Source organism: Mustelus asterias, chromosome 12, assembly GCF_964213995.1.
Source record: "Mustelus asterias chromosome 12, sMusAst1.hap1.1, whole genome shotgun sequence".
In the NCBI taxonomy this organism is placed as follows: Eukaryota; Metazoa; Chordata; class Chondrichthyes; order Carcharhiniformes; family Triakidae; genus Mustelus; species Mustelus asterias.
In genome coordinates this window covers 110369549-110384088 of record NC_135812.1, presented here as the reverse complement: position 1 = coordinate 110384088, position 14540 = coordinate 110369549, and the positions used below count along the sequence as shown (strand labels likewise).

General features: G+C 44.1%; 1 protein-coding gene across 2 annotated transcripts in view; it reads left to right on the top strand.

Annotated features, from left to right (window-relative positions):
• ube2o (ubiquitin-conjugating enzyme E2O) overlaps positions 1 to 14540 on the top strand; it is a 221030-nt gene that overhangs the window by 36119 nt on the left and 170371 nt on the right. For both annotated transcript variants that reach the window (XM_078225883.1, XM_078225882.1), the window contains one exon: positions 12565 to 12627. In XM_078225883.1, coding sequence (XP_078082009.1) covers positions 12589 to 12627 — 39 coding nt within the window. In that variant the 5' untranslated portion in view covers positions 12565 to 12588. The remainder of the gene's footprint in view (positions 1 to 12564; positions 12628 to 14540) is intronic.

The following is a 14540-nucleotide window of genomic DNA, read 5'->3' as shown; positions in this document are numbered from 1 at the left end:
CTTTGGGCGCTCGGGCAATTTAGCTCCCTGTGTCTAATTTCTTCTTGAAATCAAGCAATGTTTTGGCCTCAACTACATTCTGTGGTAGTGAATTCCACACATTCACCACCCTCTGGTGAAGAAATTTCTCTCCCCTCAGTTCTAAAAGGTTTACCCCTTATCCTCAAACTATGACCCCTAGTTCTGGACTCCCCCACCATTGGGAACATTCTTTCTGAATCTGCCCTGTCTAACGCTGTTAGAATTTTAAGTTTCTATGAGATCCCCTCTCACTCTTCTAAACTCTAATGAATATAATCCTAACCGACATATTCTCCCCTCATGTGACAGACCTGCCACCTCAGGGATCAGCCTGGTAAACCTTCGCTGTACTCCCTCTATAGCAAGGACATCCTTCCTCAGATAAGGACACCAAAACTGCACACGCTACTCCAGATGTGGCTCACCAATACCCTATACAATTGCAGAAAAACATCCCTATCCCTGTACTCAAATCCACTCGCTAGACAGATCAGGGAAAAGCAAGACAGAGAGCAAGGGAAGTCCAGATTAAACTGCATTTATTTCAATGCAAGAGGCCTGATGGGCAAGGCAGATGAACTCGGGGCATGGATGGGTACATGGGACTGGGATATTATAGCAATTACTGAAACATGGCTAAGGGAGGGACAGGACTGGCAGTTCAATGTTCCAGGGTACAGATACTATAGGAAAGATAGAACAGGAGGTAAGAGAGGAGGGAGAGTTGCACTTTTGATTAGGGAAAGCATCACGGCCGTACTGAGAGGGGATATATCCGAGGGTTCGGCCACTGAGTCTATATGGGTAGAACTGAGAAATAAGAAGGGGGAAATCACTTTGATAGAGTTGTACTATAGGCCCCCAAATAGTGAGCGGGAAATTGAAGAGCAAATATGTAAGGAGATTACAGATAGCTCCAAGAAAAATAGGGTGGTAATAGTCGGAGATTTTAACTTTTCCAACATTGACTGGGACAGCCATAGTATTAGAGGTTTGGGTGGAGAGAAATTTGTTGAGTGTATTCAGGAGGAATTTCTCATTCAGCATGTGGATAGCCCAACTAGAGAGGGGGTAAAATTTGACCTCTTAGGAAATAAGGAAGGGCAGGTGACAGAAGTGTTAGTGAAGGATCACTTTGGGACCAGTGACCATGATTCTATTGGTTTTAAGATCGCTATGGAGAATGATAGGTCTGGACCAAAAGTTAAAATTCTAAATTGGGGCGAGGCCAATTTTGATGGTATCAGGCAGGAACTTTCAAAAGTTAATTGGGGGAGTCTGTGGGAAGGCAAAGGGACGTCCGGTAAGTGGCACGCTTTCAAAAGTGTGTTAACCATGGTTCAGGGTAAACACATTCCTCTTGGAGTGAAGGGCAAGGCTGGCAGAAATAGGAAACCCTGGATGACTCGGGATATTGAGGCCCTGGTCAAGAAGAGGAAAGAGGCACAGGACATGCATAGGCAGCTGGGATCAAGCGACTCCCTTGAAGAGTATAGGGAATGTAGGAGTAGAGTTCAGAGAGAAATCAGGAGGGCAAAAAGGGGACACGAGATTGTTTTGGCAGATAAGGTAAAGGAGAATCCAAAGAGCTTCTACAAATTGTACACGTTGTTAGGAGTTTACTATAGGCCCCCAAATAGTAATAGAGATGTGGAGGAAGAAATTGCTATACGCAGATTATGGATATGTGTGGGGTCACAGGGTAGTTGTCATGGGGGACTTTAACTTTCCAAATATTGATTGGAACCGTTGTAGGTCAAATAGTTCGGATGGGGCAGTTTTTGTGCAGTGTGTGCAGGAGGGTTTCCTGACACAATATGTGGATAGGCAGACAAGAGGTGAGGCCACATTGGATTTGGTACTGGGAAATGAACCGGGCCAAGTGTTAGATTTGGTTGTGGGAGAGCACTTTGGAGATAGTGACCACAATTCGGTGTCTTTTGTTATTGTAATGGAGACGGATAGGGCCGTACGGCAGTGCAAGGTTTACAATTGGGGGAGAGGTAATTATGATGCGCTTAGGCAAGAATTAGGGGGCATAAGCTGGGAACAGAAACTGTCAGGGAAAGGAACTGATGACAAGTGGAACTTTTTCAAGGAACAAATACTGGATGTCCTTGATAGGTATGTCCCTGTCAGGCAGGGAGGAAATGGCCGAGTGAGGGAACCATGGTTCACGAAAGAGGTGGAATGTCTTGTGAAAAGGAAGAGGGAAGCTTATGTAGGGATGAGGAAACAAGGTTCAGATGGCTCGATTGAGGGTTACAAGTTAGCAAGGAATGAGCTGAAAAAGGGGCTGAGGAGAGCTAGGAGGGGACACAAGAAGTCCTTGGCGGATCGGATCAAGGAAAACCCCAAGGCTTTTTACTCTTATGTGAGGAATAAAAGAATGACCAGGGTGAGGTTAGGGCCGGTCAAGGACAGTAGTGGGAACTTGTGTATGGAGTCAGTAGAGATAGGCGAGGTGATGAATGAATACTTTTCTTCAGTGTTCACCAAGGAGAGGGGCCATGTTTTTGAGGAAGAGAAGGTGTTACAGGCTAATAGGCTGGAGGAAATAGATGTTCGGAGGGAGGATGTCCTGGCAGTTTTGAATAAACTGAAGGTCGATAAGTCCCCTGGGCCTGATGAAATGTATCCTAGGATTCTTTGGGAGGCAAGGGATGAGATTGCAGAGCCTTTGGCTTTGATCTTTGGGTCCTTGTTGTCCACGGGGATGGTGCCAGAGGACTGGAGAATGGCGAATTTTGTTCCTCTGTTTAAGAAAGGGAATAGAAATGACCCTGGTAATTATAGACCGGTTAGTCTTACTTCGGTGGTTGGTAAATTGATGGCAAAGGTCCTTAGAGATGGGATTTACGACCATTTAGAAAGATGCGGATTAATCCGGGATAGTCAGCACGGATTCGTGAAGGGCAAGTCGTGTCTCACAAATTTGATAGAATTTTTTGAGGAGGTAACTAAGTGTGTTGATGAAGGTAGGGCAGTTGATGTCATATACATGGATTTTAGTAAGGCGTTTGATAAGGTCCCCCATGGTCGGCTTATGATGAAAGTGAGGAGGTGTGGGATAGAGGGAAAGTTGGCTGATTGGATAGGTAACTGGCTGTCTGATCGAAGACAGAGGGTGGTGGTCGATGGAAAATTTTCGGATTGGAGGGAGGTTGCTAGCAGAGTGCCGCAGGGATCAGTGCTTGGTCCTCTGCTCTTTGTGATTTTTATTAATGACTTAGAGGAGGGGGCTGAAGGGTGGATCAGTAAATTTGCTGATGACACCAAGATTGGTGGAGTAGTGGATGAGGTGGAGGGCTGTTTGTAGGCTGCAAAGAGACATAAATAGGATGCAAAGCTGGGCTGAAAAATGGCAAATGGAGTTTAACCCTGATAAATGTGAGGTGATTCATTTTGGTAGGACTAATTTAAATGTGGATTACAGGGTCAAAGGTAGGGTTCTGAAGACTGTGGAGGAACAGGGAGATCTTGGGGTTCATATCCACAGATCTCAAAAGGTTGCAACTCAAGTGGATAGAGCTGTGAAGAAGGCCTATAGTGTGTTAGCTTTTATAAACAGGGGGTTGGAGTTTAACTGTACAGGACCTTGGTGAGACCACATTTGGAATATTGTGTGCAGTTCTTGTCACCTCATTATAAGAAGGATGTGGAAGCGCTGGAAAGAGTGCAGAGGAGATTTACCAGGATGCTGCCTGGTTTGGAGGGTAGGTCTTATGAGGAAAGGTTGAGGGAGCTAGGGCTGTTCTCTCTGGAGCGAGGGAGGCTGAGGGGAGACTTAATAGAGGTTTATAAAATGATGAAGGGGATAGATCGAGTGAACGTTCAAAGACTATTTCCTCGGGTGGATGGAGCTATTACAAGGGAGCATAACCAAAGGGTTCGTGGTGGGAGATACAGGAAGGATATCAGAGGTAGGTTCTTTACGCAGAGAGTGGTTGGGGTGTGGAATGGACTGCCTGCAGTGATAGTGGAGTCAGACACTTTAGGAACATTTAAGCGGTTATTGGGTAGGCACATGGAGCACACCAGGATGATAGGGAGTGGGATAGCTTGATCTTGGTTTCAGATAAAGCTCGGCGCAACATCGTGGGCCGAAGCGCCTGTTCTGTGCTGTATTGTTCTATGTTCTAAATACATAAAGGGCAAAAGAGTAACAAGGGAGAGAGTAGGGCCTCTTAAGGATCAACAAGGTCATCTATGTGCAGATCCACAAGAGATGGGTGAGATCCTAAATGAATATTTCTCATCAGTATTTACTGTTGAGAAAAGAATGGATGTTAGGGAACTTGGGGAAATAAATAGTGATGTCTTGAGGAATGTACGTATTACAGAGGTGCTGGAAGTCTTAAAGCGCATCAAGATAGATATATCCCCGGGACCTGATGAAGTGTATCCCAGGACATTGTGGGAGGCTAGGGAGGAAATTGCGGGTCTCCTAGCCGAGATATTTGAATCATCGATAGTCATGGGTGAGGTGCCTGAAGATTGGAGAGTGGCAAATGTTGTGCCTAGTTTAAAAAGGGCTGCAGGGAAAAGTGGAAACTACAGGCCAGTGAGCTTCACATCTGTGGTGGGTAAATTGTTGGAAGGTATTTTGAGAGACAGGGTCTACAGGCATTTACAGACGCAAGGACTGATTAGGGCTTTGAGTGGAAAATCATGTCTCACAAATTTGATTGAGTTTTTTGAAGGGGTAACCAAGAAGTTAGATGAGGGCAGTGCAGTTGATGTTGTCTACATGGACTTTAGCAAGGCACCGCATGGTAGGTTGTTGCATAAAGTTAAATCTCACGGGATCCAGGGTGAGGTATCTAAATGGATACAAAATTGGCTTCTTGACAGAAGCCAGAGGGTGGCTGTAGAGAGTTGTTTTTCAAACTGGAGGCCTGTGACCAGCGGTGTGCCTCAGGGATCAGTGCTGGGTCCACTGTTATTTGTCATTTATATTAATGATTTGGATGAGAATATAGGAGGCATGGTTAGTAAGTTTGCAGATGACACCACGATTGGTGGCATAGTGGACAGTGAAGAAAGTTATCTCCAATTGCAACGGGATCTTGATCAATTGGGCCAGTGGGCTGACGAATGGCAGATGGAGTTTAATTTAGACAAATGCGAGGTGATGTATTTTGATAGATTGAACCAGGGCAGAACTTACTCGGTTAATGGTAGGGCATTGGGGAGAGTTACAGAACAAAGAGATCTAGGGGTACATGTTCATGGCTCCTTGAAAGTGGAGTCACAGGTGGACAGAGTGCTGAAGAAGGCATTCGGCATGTTTGGTTTCATTGGTCAGAACATTAAATACAGGAGTTGGAATGTCTTGTTGAAGTTGTACAAGACATTGGAAAGGCCACATTTGGAATACTGTGTGCAATTCTGGTCACCCTGTTATAGAAAGGATATTATTAAACTAGAAAGAGTGCAGAAAAGATTTACTTGGATGCTACCGGGACTTGATGGATTGAGTTATAAGGAGAGGCTGAATAGACTGGGACTTTTTTCTCTGGAGTGTAGGAGGTTGAGGGATGTTCTTATCGAGGTCTATAAAATAATGAGGGGCACAGATCAGCTGGATAGTCAGTATCTTTTCCCAAAGGTAGGGAAGTCTAAAACTAGAGGGCATAGGTTTGAGGGGAGAGATACAAAAGTGTCCAGATGGGCAATTTTTTCAGAGGGTGGTGAGTGTCTGGAACAAGCTGCCAGAGGTGGTAGTAGAGGTGGGTACAATTTTGTCTTTTAAAACGCATTTAGATAGTTACATGGGTACGATGGGTATAGAGGGATATGGGCCAAATGCAGGCAATTGGGATTAGTTTACGGGTTTTAAAAAAAGTGTGACATGGGCAAGTTGGGCCGAAGGGCCTGTTTCCATGCTGTAAACCTCTGACTCTATGAAGGCCAACATACAACTTGCCGCCATTACTGCCTGTTGTACCTGCGTGCTTGCTTTCAGCGACTGATGCACAAGGACACCAAGATCTTGCTGAGTAACCACCTTTGCTACCAAAGTGGATGACCTCACATTTATCCGCATTATGCTGCATCTGCCATGCACTCAACTGTCCAAATCACGCCGAAGCATCTCTGCATCTTCCTCACAGCTCACCCTCCCACCCAACTTTGTATCATCTGCAAATTTGGAGATGATACATTCAGTTCCCTCTTCCAAATCATTAATATATAATGTGAACAGTTGGGGTCCTAGCACAGATCCTTGCGGTACCCCACTAGTCACTGACTGCCAATCAAAAAAATCCAACTTTTTATGCCAACTTTGTGCTTCCTATCTGCTAACCAGCTTTCTATCCATCTCAAGACATTATCTGCAATCCCATGTGCTTTAACTTTACATAGTCGTCTTTTATGTGAGACCTTGTCAAAAGCCTTCTGAAAGTCTAAATGAACCACATCCACTGGTTCTCCTCGGTCAACTCTACTAGTTACATCCTCAAAGTATTCCAATAGATTTGTCAAGCATGATTTCCCTTTTGTCTGATTATACCACTGCCTTCCACTTGCCACGTTATGAAATCCTTGATAATGGACTCTAGCAACTTCCCCAGTACCGACGTTAGGCTCACTGGTCTATAGTTCCCTCATCTTATAGAGACCTATAAGATAATGAAGGGGCTGGATAGGGTAGAGGTGGAGAGGCAAAGGGACGTCTGGTAAGTGGCACGCTTTCAAAAGTGTGTTAACCATGCTGCCTGTCACTAACTAACTAGTCACTAACTAGTCCATTTTCTTCCAGATGTGCATATATCCTGTCCCTCAGTATCTTCTCCAAAAATTTCCCCATCACTGATGTCAGGCTCACCGGCCAATAATTTCCTGGATTATCCCTGGTTCCTTTCTTAAACAAGGGAACAACAATTGCTATTCTCCAGTCCTCTAGACCCTCGCCTGTGGTCAAAGATGTGAAGATATCTGTTAAAACCCTGGCTTAAGTACTCTGAATGAAGATTATCAGGATCTGGAGATTTATCCACCTTCAATCCCATCAATTTCCCTTCTCTTCTAATGCTGATTTCCTTCAGCTCCTCACTAAAACATGTTTCTCAGAACATCTGGTGCATTATTCAAGTCTTTGTGAAGACTGAAGGTGGGGTATGGGAAATTGGCCAAGAGTACAATAGAATAGTCAAGTCTAGACATAAAGGCATTGAGGGTTTCATTGGAAGATCAACTGAAACAGGTGGGGTTTAAGCAATATTACGGAGATGGAAATAGGCAGTATTAATGGTGTGATGTCCAATTGGAAGCTTTTCTTAGGGCCAGATATGCAAACAGCTTGATTCAACATCTGTTCCCAAGAAACAGCAAAGTAATGGAGCAGGGTAGCAACTTGGCTAATAGACATGAAGGACAGTATATAACTGAGAATACACAAGCAGGTAAGGCCGCTGATTGCAACAGTGGCAAACAGTTTAAGACCCGGTACACAGCATTTGTAACCAAAGGAATGAATTGTCAACAAATAAGTATGTATGATCTGTTGGGCAGAAAAGAGACATGGTTGAAAGGTGACAGAGGGTGGTGGGAATCTGGAATGCACTGTCTGGGAAGGTGGTGGAGGCTGGAAACCTTACATCCTTTAAAGAAACATTTGGGCGAGCACTTGAAATATCATAATATTCAGGAAAATGGGATTAGTGTGATTTTAGTGGTTATTGTCGGTGCAATCTTGATAGGCCGAAGGGCTTTTCTGCGCCGTATGACTATGACTGGGACCTAAATATTGGAGGGTATTTGACATAAGGAAATTACAGGAGTGGGCAGCTCTATTAATTAAATATCAGTCCAATACTGAGAGGTAACCTTAGTCTGGAAGATTAGAATGTAGAACCAGTTTGGGTAGTGATAACGAATAGTAAAGCTGAGAGGTCACGTGTGGGAGTAGTTTTTAGGGACCTAACGTTAGTCACACTGTCGGACAGAACATACAACATTTAAGAAAGATACTGCTTTAATAATGGGTGACTTTAATCTACATGTAGATTGGGGAAAATAAGATTGGTAAAAGTAGCCTGGACAATGAGTTCATAGTTTTTTCCAGAGAATTTCTTTGAGCAGTATAATCCAGATCTAACCAGGGAGCAGGCTATCCTAAACCTTGGTAATGTGCAGTGAGGCAGGAGCATGGTAAAGGGACCGCTGATGGTGATTAAAACATGTTAGAGTTTCACTTTCAGTTTGACATTTATTTAAAGAGGAATGGAATATAAAAGAAGGGAATCTATATTGCTGCTGTACATGGTGTTGGTGAGATCATCTCTGGAGTACTATGTACAGTTTTTGTCTCCTTATTTGGAAAAAAAAAATATTTCTTTGGAAGCAATTTAGAGAATGTTCACTTGAGTCATTTCTGAGATGCAGGGCTTATCTTATGAAAGGTTTGAACAGTTCCGATACTCATTGAGATTTAGAAGAATGAAAGGTGATCTTTTGAAACATAAGATTCTTAAGGAATTTGATAGGGTAGATACAGGAGAATTTTACCTTGCTTGTGGGAAACTAGAAGTTGGCAATAGTTTAAGAATAAAAAGTCTCCTTTTTTAGGATGGAGAGATGATTTTTTTAGGGTTATTAGAGTGTGGAATTCTCTTTCCCAGAAGGTAATGGAGGCTGGGTCTTAAACTATTTAAATCAGCCTTGAATTCATTTAGTTAGATAAAGGAGTTGAGGGGTGTGGGGTGCAGAAAGGAAATGCAGCTGAGACCACAACCAGATCAGCCAGGAACAAGCTTGATGGGCCAAATGGCTGTACTCCTGCTCCAAAGTCCTGTGTTTCCATAAATTCTTGTGTTCTGCTTTAACATTTATACAGTTCTTCAAGTTGGTACTAAGTGGCAAAAGATGTCTTGGTTGTGTCATTTGGTGACAAAGTATTAGTGGAGTTGTGGAATATTATGGAATAAGGGGGTATTTTAGAATATTCTTGCCCCTTTTCTCCCATGCCTGGGCGCTCTGGCCCCTTTCGCCCTCGTGCACCTACAAGTGCTGCTTGATTGCTGAGAAAGTGCCGTCTAATTGCATTGTTGATGACCCCATCCATCACTTTGCTGATGATTAAGAGTAGACTGATGGGATGATCATTAGATGTGTTGGATTTGTCTAGGTTTTTGTTTACAGGACATTCTTGGGCAATTTTCCACACTGCCAGGTAGATGCCTGTGTTGTACTTATACAACTGCTTGGCTAGTGTTGCAGCTAGTTCTGATGCATAAGCCTTCAGTACTATTGAAAGAATATTGTCAAGATCTATAGCCTTTGCAATATCTGGTACTTCCAGCCTTGATATCACGTGAAGTGAATTACGTGGTCTTGCTGGGGACGCCAAAGGAGGCTGAGATGGATCGCAAGTAGTCCTGTGTTGTAGCTTCTCCAGGTTGGCACCTCATTTTTAGGTATGCCTGGTGCTGCTCCTGGCATGCCCTCTGCTCTTCATTGAACCAGGCTTGATGCCCTGGCTTGGTAATGGCAGACTGGGGGGATATGCCAGGCCATGAGTTACAGATTGTGGTCGAGTGCAATTCTGCCGATGCCCCATAGCGCCTCGTGGATGTCCAGTGTTGAATTGCTGGATGTCTTCAAAGTCTATCGATTGAGCATGGTGGGCCTTTTCGTCCTGGGTACTAGCGACCTTCTTTAGTGCTGTTGGAGCTGCATTCATCTAGTCAAGTGCAATGTTCTGACTGGATCCTTGTAAATGGTGGACAGGCTTTGGGGAGTCGGGGTGAAACAGAATTCCCAGCCTCTGATCTGTTATGACCACAGTATTTATGGGTGTTGTCCAGTTAGATTTGATTTATTATTGTCACATGTATTAGTATACAGTGAAAAGTATTGTTTCTTGCATCTGTTCATAGAGAAGGAAAGGAGAGAGTGCAGAATGTCGTGTTGCAGTCATAGCTAGGGTATAGAGAACAATCAACTCAGTGTGAGGTAGGTCTACTCAAAAGTCTGACAGCAGCAGGGAAGAAGCTGTTCTTGAGTCGGTTGGTACGTGACCTCAGACTTTTGTATCTTTTTCCTGACAGAACAGGGAATGTCTGGGGTGCGCGGGGTTCTTAATTATGCCGGCTGCTTTTCCAAGGCGCGGGAAGTGTAGACAGTCAGTGGATGAGAGGCTGGTTTGCGTGATGGACTGGGCGACATTCACTACCTTTTAGTTTCTTATGGTCTTGGGCAGAGCAGGAGCCATACCAAGCTGTGATGCAACCAGAAAAAATGTTTTCTATGGTGCGTCTGTAAAAGTTGGTGAGAGTCGTAGCTGACGTGCCAGATGTCCTTAGTCTTCTGAAAAAGTAGTGTTGTTGGTGGGCTTTCTTAACTATAGTGTCGGCATGGGGGGGACTAGGACAGGTTGTTGGTGGTCTGGGCACCTGAAAACTTGAAGCTCTCAACCATTTCTACTTTGTCCCCATTGATGTAGACAGGGGCATGTTCTCCTCTACGCTTCCTGAAGTCGATGACAATCTCCTTTGTTTTGTTGACATTGAGGGAGAGATTATTGTCGCTGCACCAGTTCACCAGGTTCTCCATCTCATTTCTGTACTCTGTCTCGTCATTGTTTGAGGTCCGACCCACTACGATGGTGTCGTCAGCAAACTTGAAAATCGAATTGGAGGGGAATTTGGCTACACAGTCATAGGTGTATAAGGAGTATAATAGGGGGCTGAGAACACAGCCTTGTGGGGCACCGGTGTTGAGGATGATCGTGGAGGAGGTGTTGTTCCCTATCCTTACTGATTGTGGTCTGAGAGTTCGGAAGTTCAGGATTCAGTCGCGGAGGGAGGTGCTGAGGCCCAGGCCACAGTTTGGAGATGAGTTTTGTGGTTTTCTTGTCAGTGGTAATGCTCAGGATGTTGATGTTCAATTCCATTCATATTTAAACCATTCAGTAATGGTAACATTGAATGTTAAGGAGGGATGGTGAGATTCTCTCGTACTGGCGATGATCAATGCCTCAGTTCAAAAGTAGATCTTGTACGTGAACCGGAATTGTTTTGAAGTGAGAAATTGTGAATGGTAGTAAACGTTGCACAAGCTAGTGAAGAACCCAGTTCCAACCTATATATTGGAGGGAAGGTCATTGAAACAGCTGAAGATGGTTGGGCCCAGGTCACTACTCTGGGCAGAAAAAGGCAGATGTGATTGGCTTCTAACATCTGCAGCCATTTTCTGATAAATGGCAAGAAGCAATTGTGATGTGGAGATGCCGGCGTTGGACTGGGGTGAACACAGTAAGTGTTTTAACAACACCAGGTTAAAGTCCAACAAGTTTATTTGGTAACAAACACCATTAGCTTTCGGAGCGCTGCTCCTTCATCAGATGGAGTGGAAATGTGCTCTCAAACAAGGCACAGAGACACAAAAATCAAGTTACAGAATACTGATTAGAATGCGAATCCCTACAGCCAGCCAGATCTTGAAGATACAGACAATGTGGGTGGAGGGAGCAATAAGCACAGGTTAAAGAGATGTGTATTGTCTCCAGACAGGATAGCCCGCAAGTCCAGGGGGCAAGCTGTGGGGGTTACTGATAATGTGACATAAATCCAACATCCCGGTTTGGACCGTCCTCATGTGTGCGGAACATGATTTTTGTGTCTCTGTGCCCTGTTTGAGAGCACATTTCCACTCCATCTGACGAAGGAGCTGTGCTCCGAAAGCTAATGGTATTTGCTACCAAATAAACCTGTTGGACTTTAACCTGGTGTTGTTAAAACTCTTACTAAGAAGCAATTGTGCCAGATAATGACCATCTCCACCACAGAAAATGTAATCAATCTCCACTTCTCATGACATGATCATTGTTCAATTGCTCACCCCATCATTCTAGGTGCTACCATTGATCGGAAACATATATCAACCGCATAAATATTGTGGCTAGTGACTCATGGAAACTAGAAGCAGGAATCGGCCATTCGGCCCTTCAAGCCTGCTCCACCATTCATTCTGATCATGGCTGATCATCGAATTCAATATCCTGATTTCCCCCTTCTCCCATCTCCCTCGATCCCTTTAGCCCCAAGAGCTATATCTAATTTCTTCTTGAAATCAGGCAACGTTTTGGCTTCAACTACATTTGGTGGTAGTGAATTCCACGTATTCACCACCCTCTCCTGACTTTCCCAAGGCCTTTCATGGCCTATAAGGCACAAGTCAGGAGTATAATGGAATAATCTTCACTTGCCAGGATGTGTACAGCTCAGCAAATGGCATGAGAATCAATGTAGTGAACATCCCTGGGATCCTCACTCCCTACAAAACCTCCATAGTATCTCCTTAATAATTGGTTTTTACATAGACCATGACTTCTGGCGGATTTCATTCCTTTTTTGTAAGATTTTCTATTCACTCTGTTATGTCTTTCGTCCTGTTCTGATGTTTGCTGCTCTTGTTTTGATCAGTTTTATTGTAACTATGGCCTTTATTCTTTAACTTCTCATGCACTATGGATTAATCTACACCGGTTCATTTATACTGGATCAGTGAGCACATTCCTTTGTTTTTCCTTTATAGCTGAAACTGGAAGACCGTTCGCTGATGCCCCGTGACTTGGTTCGACGTATGGGCAAAAATGCTGTAAGTTTCTTGTCTCTGCATCATATTTTCTCTGATGGAATCTGAAGCAATTTCTAACCTTGTTCCTGTCCCAGGTGTTCATGTACTTGGTTCTTTACTAAGATCGATGTTTATTCCCACCCTTCCATTCTCATTCTTTTCCTCTGCACTGAGGACAGGTTTATGCAAAATTCTGCTGTGCAAGTGATTTTAAAAGTTGTTCTGCAGCAGGAAACATTAATATTGGTTTACCTCCAATCTGATGTTGTGCCTACTGCAGACAGGATAATACAGTAGCCTAGTGTAATCATTGTGGTGCTAGACCAGGTGAGCTTAATTCCATTTCCAATCTGGCCAGAGTTGACTTCCAAAGGAACTGTACATTTGAGATGGCACCAGAATGGAGCTATCAGATTGTTGGGAAAAACACTGGTTTGTTAGCATGGTTCATGGAAGGGATCCTGGCATCGATACTTAGCTGCTAGTCTCCTATTATGTGTCTCTTAATACCCTGTGAAGAGTATCAAGGGTGTTAGAGACAAAGGATGGGTAGAAACTAAAGGACAAAAATATTTTTTAATTCATTTGTGGGACATGGATGTCACTGGCTGGCCAACATTTATTGTGATGTGAGATGCCAGCGTTGCACTGGGGTAAACACAGTAAGTAGTCTCACAACACCAGATTAAAGTCCAACAGGTTTATTTGGTAGCACAAGTTACAAGCTTTCAGAGTGCTGCCCCTTCGTCGGGTGAGTGGGAGTTGTGTTCACAAACAGGGCATATATAGACACCAACTCAATTTACAAAATAATGGGTGGAATGCAAGTCTTTACAGGTAATCAAGTCTTAAAGGTATAATGTGAGTGGAGAGAGGGTTTAACACAGGTTAAAGAGATGTCTATTGTCTCCAGCCAGGACAGTTAGTGAGATTTTGCAAGCCCAGGCAAGTCATGGGGTTAACAGATAGTGTGACGTGAACCCAAGATCCCGGTTGAGGCTGTCCTCGTGTGCGGAACTTGGCTATCAGTTTCTGCTCAGCGATTCTGCGTTGTTGTGTGTCGTGAAGGCTGCCTTGGAGAGCGCTTACCCAAAGATCAGAGGCCCAAGTTCCGCACACATGAGGACGGCCTCAACCGGGATCTTGGGTTCGTGCCACACTATCTGTAATTCCCACGACTTGCAAAATTTCACTAACTGTCCTGGCTGGAGACACTACACATCTCTTTAACCTGTGCTTAACCCTCTCCACTCACATTATACCTTTAAGACTTGATTACCTGTATAGACTTGCATTCCAACCATTATTTTGTAAATTGAGTGTGTGTCTTTATATGCCCTGTTTGTGAACACAACTCCCATTCACCTGATGAAGGGGCAGCGCTCTGGAAGCTTGTGGCTTGTGCTACCAAATAAACCTGTTGGACTTTAACCTGGTGTTGTGAGACCTCTTACTGTGCTTATCCCAGTCCAATCCCAGCATCTCCACTTCAACATTTATTGCCCATCCCTAATTACCTTTGTGGCTTTCTAGGCCAGTTCAGAGGGCAGTTGAGAGTCAACCACATTGCTGTGGGTCTGGAGCGACATGTAGGCCAAACCAGGTAATGACTGCAGATTGCCTTCCCTAAGGAACATTAATGAACCAGATGGGTTTTTCCGAGAGTTGACAATGATTTCATGGTCATCAGTAGATTCCTAATTCCAGGTATTTATTGAATTCAAATTCTACCATCTGCTGTGATTCGAACTCGGGTCCCCAGAACATTAGCTGAGTTTCTGGATTAATAGTTTAATGATAATACCAGTAGGCCATTGCCTCCCAATATCAGGCAGGTTAGATGACTGAATGGTGGTATGAAGGTGGGAATGGTGGCCTTGATGAACAAAGAACAATACAGCACAGGAACAGGCCCGTCGGCCCTCCAAGCCTGC